The sequence below is a fragment of the Drosophila takahashii genome, chromosome 4 (genome assembly GCF_030179915.1).
Source record: "Drosophila takahashii strain IR98-3 E-12201 chromosome 4, DtakHiC1v2, whole genome shotgun sequence".
Lineage (NCBI taxonomy): Eukaryota > Metazoa > Arthropoda > Insecta > Diptera > Drosophilidae > Drosophila > Drosophila takahashii.
Window position 1 is genome coordinate 1,023,552 of NC_091682.1, and position 15,739 is coordinate 1,039,290.

The 15,739-nt window shown below is 39.6% G+C and overlaps 1 protein-coding gene across 15 annotated transcripts in view; it reads left to right on the forward strand.

Moving 5' to 3' along the window:
• The window catches only part of LOC108070336 (enolase-phosphatase E1), a 57,158-nt gene that overhangs the window by 13,981 nt on the left and 27,438 nt on the right, over window positions 1–15,739 (forward strand). For 8 of the 15 annotated variants that reach the window (XM_044395429.2, XM_044395437.2, XM_044395439.2 and 5 more), the window contains 4 exons: window positions 553–807; window positions 5,176–5,260; window positions 5,492–5,680; window positions 7,747–7,977. In XM_044395429.2, coding sequence (XP_044251364.1) covers window positions 553–807; window positions 5,176–5,260; window positions 5,492–5,680; window positions 7,747–7,977 — 760 coding nt within the window. Of the gene's footprint in view, window positions 1–552; window positions 808–4,776; window positions 5,012–5,175; window positions 5,261–5,491; window positions 5,681–5,750; window positions 5,777–7,746; window positions 7,978–15,739 lie in introns of those variants that run through there. The other 7 variants (XM_070218130.1, XM_070218126.1, XM_070218127.1 and 4 more) reach the window with 5 other exon arrangements.

Below are 15,739 nucleotides of genomic sequence, written 5' to 3' on the forward strand. Positions count from 1 at the left end.
AAAATGCAGTTTTATGGTGTTTATCAATAGCTATCGAAATGTAGACCAAATTTTTCTAGTCGGACCATTCGATAAAAAGTTATGCGCGATCAATGTTTTATGTCTCCATATCCCTCGCACTTCCTTTAGCTGAATAACGGGTATCCAGCATCCGACTATAGCGTTCTCTCTTGATTGTAATTAAATAGAAATGATCTGCAAGCTTCGAGCTCCAGTTCACGTAGTGAGGAAGCGCACCAGGAGAGTGTGCGACGTGATTACCTTTCGAACGATTTATAGCACGTCTGAAGATATATTCTAGATCATTATCAAGATAGCTATGTTCGTCTGTCCGTCAATCTGGCTGTCTGTTTCGTTTAGTCTAGTAATGCTGATCAAAAATAAATATTGTAATGTAAAGGGTCGGTAACGTCTCATTCACTGCGTTGCAAAATTTTGACTAAAATTATAATACCCTCTGCTGGGGTATACAAATGGTTTAAAAAAATATTTCTTGCAACATTTTACCTACATGATTACCATTTTCTTTCACTTTTTATTTTTACATTACAGAACGATTTTAATAATCAAATTCTGGACATCATATCGGACATTGATATAAATATAAAAGCCCAGGAAAAAATTACTCAGCTTAAAGAGCAAGAACTGAAACTTATTCAGAAACAGAATGAGCTGGCAAGTCAAATTCAACAGCAACAGATCTTAGCTCAGCAGCTCAACGCACAAAATAAATTCAAGCAAAGTCAATGTCAAAGTGATAGGATCGAATCAAAAGGTCAACAGCAAAATGATGTATTAACCTGCAAAGTAAGTATTATATTCAATAAAAAGCGCTTTGTACTTTTAGCCCTTTACTTTTAAAATAAACCATCAAAACCATTTTTTTTCCTTTATGAAAACCAAAAAAATATAGTTTTTTAATAGGGTCTTCCCACAGAGCTCCATCCACCATCTACCATCCGTTGAACGAATGGTCCGTAAGGTTTTGCCGTTCCAACAATTTCCCATGTAGTCCGCCATCCAATTTTGACGGACTTTGACGGGCTCTTTTATGCGATAGTTAGGCGATGTTTTCTCGGTGCAACTCTGAATTCTTCCTCTTGACTGTGAAAATTGGAACGATGACTGCGAGAACAAATCAAATCGATGGCGGGAAAAATTAATTATTGCTTCAGCTCATTGTTTTTTGGGTTTTTTTTTTAATTTGTTGTAGTTTGTTATGAGCAAAAAAGAGTTTGCAAGCAGGTTGCTATGTCGCTGCCAAAATGTAAGCTGTTATGCGTACGAAAACATCAATATTTGCAGCAAAGTGGCAGAATAGGTTCTGCATTTCGTAAATATAACTAATATTAATTAAAAATATACCTTGTACTCCTATAAAGTTCCAAAGTTGGTATAAATTACCAAAACAGCAGAAATTTGGGTTTGCTTACAAATTTGCCATATTAATATTGGCTAGACAGAGGCGTAGTATGAGCGGAGTGCAGGGTACGGGGGGTTAGGCTCTCCCCCAGTCAGCAATATGTATGCATACTGGTTCTAGGATATGTTATAAACGTTCAGATATGTTTATACCCGTTACTCGTAGAGTAAAAGGGTATATTAGATTCGTGCAAAAGTATGTAGCAGGGAGAAGGAAGCATTTCCGACCCCATAAAGTATATATATTCTTGATCAGGATCACTAGCCGAGTCAATCTAGCCATGTCCGTCTGTCTGTCCGTCTGTATGATCGCTGAGATCTCGGAAACTACAAAAGCTAGAAGGTTGAGATCTCCCACACATATTCTTGGGCTTCCTCCGCAGCGCAAGTTTATTTCAGCCGAGTGCCACGCCCACAATCGCCCACTATCGATTTTAAAATGGGTCCTGCGCCCACATCTTTAAAGATTTTTGAGAAGTATAAATGCAATTTTCGATAGGTATAAATATACACAACAAAATTGCATTTGTACTTTTTGGAAATCTTTAAAGATGTGGGCGCAGGACCCATTTTAAAATCGTTAGTGGGCGATTGTGGGCGTGGCGCTCGGCTGAAATAAACTTGTGCTGCGTAGGAAGCCCAAGAATATGTGTGGGAAATCTCAACCTTCTAACTTTTGTAGTTTCTGCGATCTCAGCGTTCATACAGACGGACAGACGGACATGGCTTGATCGACTCGGCTAGTGACCCTGGTCAAGAATAGATATACTTTATTGGGTCGGAAACGCTTCCTTCTAGCTGTTACATACTTTTGCACGAATACAATATACCCTTTTACTCTACGAGTAACGGTTATAATGAGTCTGGCGCCCACATCGTTAAAGATTTCGGAAAAGTACAAATGCAGTTTTATTGTGTTTATCAATACCTATCGAAATTTTCAAATCGGACCATTCGTTAAAAAGATATAAAGAGAAAATTCTAACGTTCAGAAATGCAGTTTTTTTTAGTGACCGTAACTTTTATGAGTTTTATTTCAAAAATCAAATTTTAACACCTATTTTCATATTTCTATGGAAAACAAAAGGCATAACAGTTATTTGCTGAGTTATACAATAAAAGTTGAACAAAATAACAAGTAAAAAATAAGTGATTGTTTTAGTTTTATTTTTCGATTTACAGATAACAGTTATATTTGAGTTTTATAATAAAAGTTAAAAAATGATAGTTATTCCTTGACTTTTATTATTTCGATCAAAAATAAAACTCAAACTTCTTTTGTGGCCCTTCTTGGGTAGGTTAAAATAAAATTAGTATGTGGCTCAACAAAATTCTTCGTCGACAATTTTTTAAAATTATTTTTAAGTCGTAACGACATTTATCAGGGACCGTAAAGAATGATTACACTATGTAACATCTAAAATTTACCTCGATGGATGCTATATTTTTGAATTCGTTACGAATTCCCAAGTTAAACTGTGTTTTTCAAAAAGTTCCCCGACACAAGGATTCTTAGCACAAGGACCTCAAAGTTCAAAAAATGCTGAAATTGGCGAACTTTCCGGAGGTCTCAGAGGCAAACGGATTCATTGTTTGTTTTGATGTTAAAGTTTTTTAAAAGTTTTTATTTTATTTTTGGATGCAGTACAAACAAGTGGGCCAACGACACCAAGCACGCGTGCTTTACGGGTTACGGGTTTTGTTTATAAATTTGGGTAAAAATTCGCAAACAAATATAGACGGGACACATAAACAGAATCGAACAGATTTAACCAAATGACTTAAAATGAGTTACAAAGAACGCGAATGGGCTCATGCAGACTTAAATTTGATGTACATCGTGGCAAATTAAGAGGATAATAATTTGGAGTCCAACGGGAATATTAAAAGTTAAAAGGTTTACCAGTTCTACAGAATCTATATAACCTATTTTAAGACTTTGGAAAAAAATAGTACCAAGCAATGTTCTACGATTTACAAGTGTAGGCAAATTTAGCAATAGTAATCCAGTTTGGAAGGAAGGATCCCAGTCCAAAAAGCACGAATATTAAAAATAATTTTTTTTTTTGTACCGACTCAATACGGTCAATCTGCACTCGATATTGTGCACTCCAAATTAGAACGGACCTCATTTACCTCCCATGAATAATAATTTGGTAGTAAGGGTCATAAAATTCTTTTGACCAACGCTTTATAACCCCAATATCACTCATAGCCAGTGCTGTCATTTTGTTTTTTTTCCGAACAGATCTGTTTTTTTTTAACGCCTTTATGCGGAAAGCAGTCGGTGAAAGGAAGAGGAAAACATTTTAAAATTTTCGCAATATTTATTATCTACCATTTTTGTCAGAAAAAATTTCTGATTTTTACACTCGATTCGGGGTTAACATATTCGTTGAATTTGTATACCCGTTACTCGTAGAGTAAAAGGATATATTGTATTCGGGGAAAAGTATGTAACAGGAAGAAGGAGCGTTTCCGACCCTATAAAGTATATATATTCTTGATCAGGGGCACTAGCCATGTCGATCTAGCCATGTCCGTCTGTCTGTCCGTATGAACGCTGAGATCTCGGAAACTACAAAAGCTAGAAGGTTGAGATTTTCCTCCTACGCAGCGCAAGTTTATATATATATATATATTCTTAATCAGCATCATTATCGAGTCGATCTAACCATGTCCGTCTGTATGAACGCTGAGATCTCGGAAACTACAAAAGCTAGAAGGTTGGGATTAATCACACAAATTTTTGGGCTTCCTACGCAGCGCAAGTTTGTTTCATCGGAGCGCCACGCCCACTCTATAAATACCTATCGAAATTAAATTTGTGATTAAATTAAAGTTATGACCTAATAATAAAATTCAAGCAGTGCAAGCTGTCGCTTTGATGTGAAATTCCTGGAACGTACCATTGAAGATTAGTCTTCTATTGATGTATTCTAAAAAACACACTTTTAGTTTAACGTCTTTTAAAAAATGGGTTTTGGCCAAAAAAAGTGGTCAAATTCCCCATAGTGCATTACTAAATGGTCTTCTGTTAATGTATCCTCAGAAAAACTACAAAAGTGTATCGTAAAATGAGTTCTGCTACAGGCGACCAATCTATCTTACGATTGGAAGTCACAGATATGTATGGCTGGTGCAGTGAACCTATTTAAGTGATGCGATGTGTATATACAAATATATATACCTATACATATATATACACGTTCCTTGTAGCACATGCCCCTATGCTCGTTTATAAGTTTCAAAACAAGAGTTTCTATAATTAGCAGGTTCGAGAACATTTCGTTCGCTCTTTTTACGCACTATACACATAATGTATATGTGTAATATACATTTAAAAGCGAAGATCGTTTGTTAATTATTTTAATTTTATTTGTGCTTATGAAATTTAATGGATACGGGCTGCATTAAATTTCATGAATATTATTAAATAATACTAAACGCCGAACCTCATTGAATAAATACGATAAAAATGAATTGTATAGTAGAGAAAAATAGAGGCTATCGTCCAAGTGATCTTATCGATCATAATAAACGGCAAATTTTATTAAAGCTCAGTAAGCAGCTGTGGCAGAAAAAAAATGTACTATATTTCCTTCCAAAGATTGTTTTTTTTTTCAATAAGATTGTTATACGCAAGGCGTATTTTTCTTTGTAAAACTTCGCTCTTGGCAGCGGCACAAGATAAGCATAAATAAGACAAACAAAATAAGATAAGATAGAACATATTCTTATTTTATTAATTAGGAATCCACAAATATATCGAAGACAGTTGATTTGCGCAAAATTTTTACTCCTGCGACCGATGCTACTGAAATATTGCCGAAAAATCGTAAGTAATACAAATATTAATAAGAGAAGGTGATACGTAAAATCCGTTTTTAACAAAGCTTTGAATAATATTATTCATGCTACGCTGTTTTTAATTATTATTTTGTTAAGCTAAAAAGAAAGTGATGGCTTGCTATAACAAACGCTTCAAACAAGTGCATTACGTATCGCCTTTTAAAGTAAATTTTAGTTACATTTGTATTAACTTAAATCTTAAACTTATTTAAAATAGGAAAGCTATATGCCTCGTCTGCATTTTATTCTCCAACACTACACCCTACTGTGGAAGACCAAGTTGAGCTAGCACGAAGAATATCACATTCATTAAGTGATATCAGTAACCAAACCTCTAAGGGTCAGTCAATGTATGTCAATCGAAAAAAACGATCAGACAAGTGGGTTCATGAAGGTAGATCCCCAGGTAATAGTTTTTTTTAATCATTTTTACTCTCATCATTAATAAAATCCGGTTCTCACGTTTGTATTACCAGATACTGACTAAAAATTTAAGTACAGTGCCCAATAGAAGATTTTACTACCCTATAAGCTGCACTCCTAATTAAATTAAAATACAATTTTGTACATAATGATAAAAAACCGAGTTAAAGTACAATTGAAGATTTTACGAATTTAAAGGTGACCATAATAGTATAAATATCAAATATGATCAAATATAAGCAACAAAATATAGGCAAATCAAAAAATCATCCAATTTTCACCTTTGTATTTCACCCTGTTGTTTCTATGGGACCTATGCCCTATACCCTTGCAGAGGGTATTATGATTTCAGTCAGAAGTTTGCAACGCAGTGAAGGAGATGTTTCCGACCCCATAAAGTATATATATTCTTGATCAGCTTCACTAGACGAGTCAATTTAGCCGTGTCCGTCTGTCCGTCCGTTCGTCCCTCTGTCTATCCGTTTCTACGTAAAATAGTTTTTCAGTTTTTGAGCTATCGGGATGAAACTTTCCCAAAAGTCTTCTTTCAGAAAATAGTCGGAACCGACCGGATCGGACAACTATATCTTTTAGCTCCCATAGGAATAATCGGAAAAAACAAATTATAGCTTCGGTGTTTTTTTGATATTTTACCTTTTTCTTTTAAGAACATTAATTTTTATAAATTTCTGAATTTCGGATAAAATTTTAAAAAAATTGGACGGTCGAAAAAATTATATCTTTTTTGATTTTATTACATTCTCTTCTACTCTGGGATATGACTATTTTTAAATATTTCCGAATTTCGTTTTTTGATTTTAAAAAGATTGAACTACTATATCATAAAGCTGCCATAGGAACGATCGAAAAATGAATGTGATATAATAGGAAATTTAACATTTTTGCGATTTTTAAATTAATAGGAATGATCTGAAAGGGTATATAAGCTTCGGCTTGCCGGAGCTAGCTTCATTTCTTGTTTTACATTGTGAGCTATATGATATAGTTATCCGATCCGGCTCGTTCCGACTTATATACTACCTACAAAAGAAAGAAGACTTTTGTGAAAGCCCGATAGCTATAAAACTGAGAGACTAGTTTGCGTAGAAACAGACAGACGTCTAGTGATGCTGATCAAGAATATATATACTTTATAGCAGCGGTCGGCAGCGGCCTATTAAGTGAGCATAGGGTTTTGTTCTGCCGGCGCGCTGCTCGCACACGTATAACGTAGAACAGCGGTCTGCACACACACATCGATGAGCTGTCCAGTGCAAATTACTCACACAAATATAAAACAAAATGTCAACGTATGTGTGTGCCGACCGCTGCTTTATAGGGTCGGAAACGTCTACTTCACTGCGTTGCAAACTTCTGACTGAAATCATAATACCCTATCCAAGGGTATACAAATTATCGGTAAGTCCTTTAAAAGAGGATCTTGGACGCGTGATATTTTTTTGTACACATGATACATTGTTCTTTCTATCTGCATTTAAATGTTTCGCTTTCTATATACAATACAAATTTTACATTATATATATTTTTAATACACTCCTTATATTCTTAATTAGACGCAGTGGAAGCATAGTGAGATAATAATTTATGTGCAGCTAAGAGTTATAGTTGTTTGGGCTATGTATTTAAAGTTAATTTCAGTTTAAAGTTTAAAGATGACATTAAATTTTAAAACTTACAAAATTTGTCGCCTCAATTTTTAGTTGTCAAGGTTATTGGAATCTTGTTGTTCACCTTAACATCTTGTTGCTCATCTAACGAACAGTCTCTAACCAATTTAACAATCCAGGAATAAGAAAATAATAATAATAGTAATTACTTACGTGAGAACCGGTTATTAGGGGAGACTATATTTATATATAGTTTATTTTAAATACTTTTTGGAAAAACTAAATTTTAATTGAATAAATAAACAAAGAAACATTTCACTTCTTTTTTTTAAATATAATCGATCTAAAAATAGATACAGTAAACTTGTGAGTTACCACTTTACATAAACATACATACATATAAAATCGTTTACATATTTAGGGAATGAGTGCTCTAATGACGCTATAAATCCCTATAAAGAGAATTCAGAATCAAATTCCACATTGGAGCTCACAAAATTGGAAAAAATACCGCTAAAGCTTATAATGAACCCAAACGGAAAAGTCCGTGATTATAATTCGCTCAAAGAATTGATTAACGTTGAAACTGGCCTCTTATCGCCTGACAATTGCGCTGAACTAATAACTGCACTTCAACTTCATCAAGGAAGAGGTAACTTGTTAAATTTAAAATGTGTACTGATTATAATAACACAGTATAATACGATCTTAATACGGAAAACTCATATTTTAAAATCAAACACAAATTCTTAACATCGTTAAAGATTATAAAATGAAAGACCGATTTTTAAGGAGATAGGACCATAGCCCAAACTGCATTGCACAGTTTTCCATTGGGGGGCTAACCACCCACTAAGATCAGACATGACCCCCCAGTGGCCCCAAACAGCCCCAACATCAATATTTTGATGTTTTTGATGCTTAACTTCTAAAGTGGTTGGAATTTAAAATTAACTTTACATTTACATTTACATTTCGATTTTAACAATCTTAAAAAAAGTAAAGAATTAAAAATTTTTTAAAATTTTGCTAAAATTAGAACCGCATGTAACTTTGGTTTGTGACAAGTATTTTTCTAATTTTTTTAGCTTACTCGAGGTCATGTCGGCTTAGACTTCAAGAAGTCAAGACGTCGACATTATGCCAACACACAAAAAGGAACGAAGAGGCTTCACTGTACATGCATGTTTCTTGTAGTAGTCAACTACAATCATCAGCAGTAAAATCGCTGTCTTAGTCAACGATCGAAGTGGGTTACCATGCAAACCGCGCTATGACGGGTTGGGAATTATAGCGTCGACAGAGCGGTAAACTTCAAAAAGCTGATCAAGCCCTTAGTGTGTGCTGGAGTTTGTTCTGTCTTTGATCTATATCAAAGTCCCTTGACAGATTGTGAAGAATATGCATAAATGCATATTTTTGGGCTTCCATATGACCGTTTTTGTCCAAAGATTAGCTTTTTAATTTTTAAAGAAATTATAAGGAATCACAAGCCATACTTAAGTGTTAAAGTGCCTTTTAAGCTTCAAATAAGATTTTAGCACGGATTATGACTTTGTAGTAGAGTTGGCCGCGTGTCAAAATTTCTCAACACGACACATTTATGTATTTATTTCTCCCTCTTAAAAAATCCTTAAAATATTCTAAGAATGGGGTATAAAAGATAAAGTGGTAATACCATCGCGGTAAATTTAAAAAGCATTAATGTCGTTGCCCAGTGTTATCGATTCTTAAGAAACCGCGAAATCTTAATAAAATGGAGCAGGTTTGATTTAAATGTATTACAAATTTAATGGAAAATGGGCTGGCCACCAGACTAGTGCCCCGTATGTGAGAATTGGCCTTACCACTGCTGTATAAGCCATAATATTATCTTAGGGTGTATACCCCAGTTTTTGCCGAACATTTTTGTTCACGAGTAGAAGGCTATTCTGGCCTTTCTTACTCGTTCCATGATGTTTAGTTTCCACGAGAGCTTCGGGTCTAGTATTACTCCTAGGTATTTAGCTTTACCCGATAGCTTCGAACTCGAATACGGTTTACCATACGGTTTACCGTATGTTGGGATCTTTGTTCTTCGCGTGAAGAGCTTTAGTTCGGTTTTACTCGGGTTTATACCTGTCGGCAGGTTTTTGCCAATTCATTGAGTCCGGTAAGGGCCCCCGTCATGATGTTACTATTGACATCTGGGAATGGTCCTGAGACTAGCAGAACTACGTCGTCTGCGTAGGCCACTAACTTTAACTTTGAGCTCTCTCAATATGTTGTTCATGTCAATAAGCCAGAGCAGTGGCGATAGAACCCCGCCCTGAGGTGTGCCTCTCTTCACAAAGCGTGTGAGGTAAGTGCCACTCAGTTCGGCTGTTATCGTCCTGCTCATGAGTATTACTCCGATCCAAGCTCTCCTTTAATGCCGATCGAGTTGAGGGAGCTCAGTATGGATTCGGCGTTTACATTATTGAACCCACTTTCTATATCTAAGAAGGTGGCCATCGTATACTGGTTAAAATGTAGCGATTTTTCTATGTGGCAGACTACTTCGTGTAGTGCCGTTTCTGTCGATCTGCCCTTTCGGTACGCATGCTGAGCGTCCGATTGAGGCTGCTCTCGGTGTTTTCCCGAATACAAATATCGAGCATTCGTACCAGCGTTTTCATTAGGAAGGAGATAAGGCTGATCGGCCTGTAATCCTTTGCGAGGATATGACCTCTTCTTCCTGGTTTTGGTATAAATACAACTTTGGCTTCCTTCCATAGAAGCGTTATGTGTGTTAGTCTTATGCAAGCCAGGACCTTGCTTAGTCTAGCCGAGTCTTTTATACCTTCGAGCGATTCGCAGTAAGTCCTCCAAGAGTCTTTCTTGGCTGCGTATAACGCTTTTTTGTATGCTTTTTGTGCTTCTTTGTATGGCTCCCATTCCTTGGTAGCATAGCTGGAGTTATAGGCTTTTCTTGCCCTCTTTCTCAGAGTGCAAAGCTCTTCGGTCCACCATAAAGGGTGTTGTTTCTTAGAGTATGAAACCTTGCATGTTTCCTTATATGCATTTTTTAGAATGTTTGTTAAGTCCTCTACTTCCTTGTCCAGGGTTGTCGTAGAGGTTTGTATCCGTATTCTTCTGTTACTAACTTTCGAGTAGACTAGTTCACCGAATTTGTTCTACAAGGGTTACGTTTCGGTTCCGGTTTGGTAATCGCCTCTTCTCATCCATGAAATTACCTAGTGCTTGGGAATGTAAAGGTTGGTGTGTTACCTCTATTACATATGGTGATGTTGCGGCAAATAATAATATGAAAAAGAGACTCACCCCTTTCGTTAGTTTCCGAGCTTCCCCATTGTGTGTGCCTCGAGTTAGCGTCTCATCCGAGCACCAGAGTAGTCTTTGTGTCTTTCGCCCATTGCAGCAGCTTGATGACTGGCTCAGGTGGAGCCGGTACATCATGGGCCATGTACGATGAGGCTATCACCATCGATGTCCCATCCGCTGCCACAAATCTGGCAACTGCTAGATCCGTTGTACTAAGACTGTGGCTTCGAAGTGCTTTATAGTTATTCTTTATAATAATACCTGCTCTCGGCCTACCTGTCGAGTTAGTATAAAATAGTGTATATCCTTGTTGTGTTAGACCCGAGATTTGTCCGTCTCGAGTCCATGGTTCTTGAACGATGCCTATGTCAATGTTGCTCTCACTGAGAAGAATTGCAAGATTGGCTGAAGCATGCGTGCTGTGCTTCAGGTTAATCTGCACGACTTTAGGCATCGGTGTTGGGTGTTACGTCTGGGGTCTTGTCGTCGATGACCAGGTCATCCAATAGCTTGTTGGTGTCATCGACCTCCTCGAGAACATCATCCGGCTCAGCCAGAAAGACCTTGATCTTGGCCTTCCGTAGGCCGTACCGGATGGTGTAGTCGGCCTTTTCAAGCTGCGGCAGGCAGCGCTGGTGGATGAGGAAGAGGAACGCCTGGCTCGTCTTCATCTCCTTCTCTACTTTAAGTATCGCCCAGTCCTATGTGTGCACTTCTGGGTTCTGAGCCCTCAGCAGCGACAGCACCTTTCCTTGGTCAGTCTGCTCCTTTGGCAACCAAATGCGAGCCCGCGGCCTCTTTGGAATCTCTTTGGCGTGGACGAGCCTATTACTAGGGCCGTCCCATGCATTTTTAATCTTGGCTATGCATTTCGCCAGGAAGGACCTTGAGAACGAGTCATCGCACTTGATCACCCGGTGCCCCCTGACCATGTCCGACGAGTCGAAGGAGGGGATCGGACCATTTGGCACGGCTGCTAAATGCCTTTCAGCTATCATGTCGGCCACCTTGACCTCGATCTCCTCCCACTTCCGTTCCCACTGTCTCTGGCTACGTCGCTGAACTTCTTGGCCTTCTTCACAAAGGAGGTCGGTCTTGGCCTCCCCTGAGCGTCCTTTGCCCGTTTGGGTGCGTTCTCGCTTGCCTTGTGCGAGCGGTGTCTTTGGACTCCGGGCGCGTCCTCATGTATTCCTCGTAGTCTGCGATCTCCGCAAGGCCTCGAGTCTTGTCCTCCGCATCGCGCTGGTCAGTCTTGACCTCTGCCCTTATTCTTGGCAATCTTGCCGAGAATGAAACGAGTCCGACTGACCCTGGCCTTGCGCTGCTGATGCGTAGCAGTGGCTGCCTTGCTGGTACCCGGCTGGGTTCCGCTGTTGTGTGGGTTGATGTTCTTGGTGTCTAGTGGGGTGCTTGTCTTAGCAGCCCCTTCCGTACCCATCGGAGCCGGAGCACCCTGGCTGGGTGTTCGCGGCCCTTCCTCGATGGTAGCGGAATCGGTTTGGGGCTTAACCTCCCCCGTGAGGTCCGAGGCTACGGTGTTAGGTTTCATTTTCAGTAAATAATCGCCCGCGTTGCTCGACCAGGCAAGCGCGGCGGGCCTGAGGGTTGTTGGGGGTCTATGAAAAAGTCGACCGTGACTCCGTTAAAACACAGCTGGATTTACCCCTCAGCTGCAAACCTGAAACTCAGTGGACACGGGTCGCTTGACACGACTGACTTGAGGGTAGGCACTTTAAAGATCTACCCAGGGCCGCCCGACTACGATTCATATCCATAGTCATAGCTAGACTATGGACCTGCTTTCAGCCGCCCTCACGGGGAAAGTATAGTCGCACTACCATCGGTGAACACAGTTACGGCAGGGGACGAGTCCCCCGTTGGTCTCCCTGTGTACCCGACGGCTGACGTCCGATCCATAGTAAAGTCGTTATGTATGCCGATGATGTCCAAGTATATATTAGTGGGAATCTATGTCGTATTAATGAGTCATTAATAATGACTGTATTCATGCTTGTAATTTCGACCTTTACTGTAGCCACGGAACACGTGCAAATGGTCTAGCTTTTTCTTTTTTTTATATGCTTTATTTATTTATTCTCTTCTCTATAATGAGACTAACAGTAACTATATCAAATCTTAGGAAATGACGAGTCCTGTTCGAAACCCGTGTTAGGTTCCTTGCGAGATTATTTGGGTGCAGTGTAAGCTTATTAGGGTAGTCCGCTTTTTGCTTTGATATTTGATCTTTAACCGGTGGTATGCCCAGATCCCAGTGGATGTTTTCGTTCCGAACATACAATGGTGCCCCAGTGATAGTTCGCAGGACTTTTGATTGTGAGCGCTGTATGATATCAACGTTGCTGCTGTCAACTTAAAAGTCCAGACACAGGGGTGATCGAGAATTTATAATCCAGAGTACGCTGTTAGCTTTAAGTTTGAGGTGTACTTTCTTGCATTCAATAAGTTTTCGCCAGGTAAGGCGTCTGTCGAGGTGGACGCCAAGATATGTTACATCGCTGGCTTGGGGGGGGTACTATTCAAATTTAGCGGGGGCACGATTCTCTATTAATTTTGATACGACAGTTTGATAGTAATAGTAGTTGAGATGTTGCTCTAGTGGGGCATCTCGAGCGGCTCAGGATTGCGGTGTCGTCAGCAAATGTGGACGTAGTCAGCCCCTCGTTCGTAGGGATGCCTGCTGTGTATAAGACAAATAGGGTAGAGCCCAGTGCGCTACCTTGGGGGACTCCAGCTTCAATGTTATACTCGTTGGAAGACGTTGCATTGCATCTCACCACGAAGACTGTGGTAGAGGTACGACTCAAGTAACTTATGAGTGTTTTCTGGGAGTAATGTTATAATTTTATGCATAAGGCCTTTAAGCCACACTCGGTCCAAAGCCTCATAGACGTCAAGGAATATCGCACTACATTATTCCCGATGTTCGAAGGCTGTACGAATTTCTGATGTTATCCGATTAACTTGCTCGATGGTTCGGTAGCTTTCTCGAAACCCGAATTGATGTGCCGGGATTACATTTTGTTCTCTTATATATGGTGTTGTGCGTGTGAGCAGGTCGCCCCCTGAAGTCTTCTTCGGTGTTATTTACTTTCAAATGACATTAGCAATTTCAGGTGCTTGAAACAAAATCGGGTTAATTGCAATTTCCCAGCTAAGCGGCGGTAGTTGAAAAGAGTTTGTGACGGCGTTTGGCTGAAATACATTTTGTAGGTGCAAAGCGTATGTTTCGGCTGTCTTCGTCACTGCGGGTCCAAGTACTTGAGAAGTTTCTAACAAGTTTCCACAAAGGATGCTTTGTGCTGGTCGGCGACAGTCTCTTGATGTACCAACGCTGCTTATCCTCTTCTTGTTGCTTAAGGGTTATGGTGAGTCTGCGGGTGGCTTTATTAAAGAGTTGCTTCTAGTGGGGCGATCTGCAAAATTGCCAAGCTCGTCGTAGGCGTCGGTTTTTACAAACCAGTAGTTCGATTTGCAGATTAGTTTTTTTAATGGCTGCTACGCGCAATTGCCTCTTCTGGTGTTGAGATTTTGGCTGCTGCCACGAGTACCGACTCGATGTCGATGGCATTCGATGTCATTCTGTGTTAAGATGTGGTGTAAGCTCAATGTGGGAACTTACGTACTTTTTGTACTTTAGCCAGTTAGTTCTATGCGAGGTCAGCCTGAAGGGCTCGATTACTTTGGGGCGTTGAAGGAGAGTTATTAAAAAATGCGACCGGTCCGATGATCAGTCCGATAGCGATTTGGCGCTTACTAAATTTCTTGGGATGTTCTTGGTCCCAGCGAAGTCAGTCAAGTCCGGAAGTTTTCTGGGGTTCAGCTGGCCAATATATGGGGCTGCCGGGGGAGACATAGTCGAGTTTGTTGCTCAAATTTATGATTGCTTTATACAGATGCCTTCCCTTGGGTGTCACGAGTCTTGATCCCCAGTGCCTGTGCTTGGCGTTGTAGTCTCCTCCTGTGATCTCCGATCTCCGAGTGAATTGTAAAAGTCCAAGAATTGCTCTTCAGTTATTGTAAAACACTGTGGGCAATAGACAGCGGCTATAGCAATACTGCCGTTGCCTGTTGTAATAATTTGTAGCAAACCTTTTGGTGAAAGTGGTGATAGATGCGTTTCCTAATTAAGATTGATCTGTGCAGATGATCTGTGCAGTATACGGTATGCCCTCTTATTTGGAAGTTGAATTTACTTGTGAGATGCGTTTCTGCCAGCAGCATTAAATATTTTTGGTTCCCATCGAGGAACTGAGTTATTGTGCCGTGAAACGCCATTGGCATTCCACATGGATATTCGAAGGCAAGATCGATTATTTAGATTGTTGGGATGTGAGCAAATTTATTAAAATGTTTTGATTTTGCATAAGGTCTTGCATTGTTGTTTTTGTGAAAGACATGAATTCCATCATACCCTGTTGCAGCGTCAGCATCCTGGTTTCGATGCTGTTTGGTATTTGTCTTATTGCTTGTTATGGTGTTATTATATTTTGCTCGGAGCATTGAGCTTGTGGGATCCCCGTCTGGTTGGCAAGTCCTGTTTTTAGGGTACTGGCGTATGAAACTCCCCCATTTGTGTTGGGGGCCCAAATGAGGATCTGGTTGCTTTCGCAAAGAAAACATCAGGTGTGGCTTTGGATTGTACGTATGCATTTTCTGCATTCTGTTTCTTTAGCTCTTTATAGACCGGGCAGCCTCTGTAGTTTGCGGTATGGTTTTCTCCACAGTTAGCGCATTTCTTCGTCTTTGGGTCTTCTTTGCTTGCAGGGCACGGTTCGGAGTTGTGGAAGCCTCTACAAGCTACGCAGACTGATCGAAGACCGCAGTTGTTTCTGGTGTGTCCGTACTCTTGGCAGTTTATGCATTGCAGCGGTTCTTCAACAGTAATCCTTCTATGCAGTAGGAATTGCAGTTTGTAGATCGGGTGCACTTCATTTTTCTTCAGGGCTCTGCTTTCTGGCTCCAGTTAGACCTTAAAGAGTGGTATTTCTGTTGAAAATATTAATAATATTTTTTGCGAAAAATCCTTTTTCTTTCAGTGCCTCTATTATCTCATTTTTGGATACGTCGGGCTCTATGCCCTTTAGCACTAT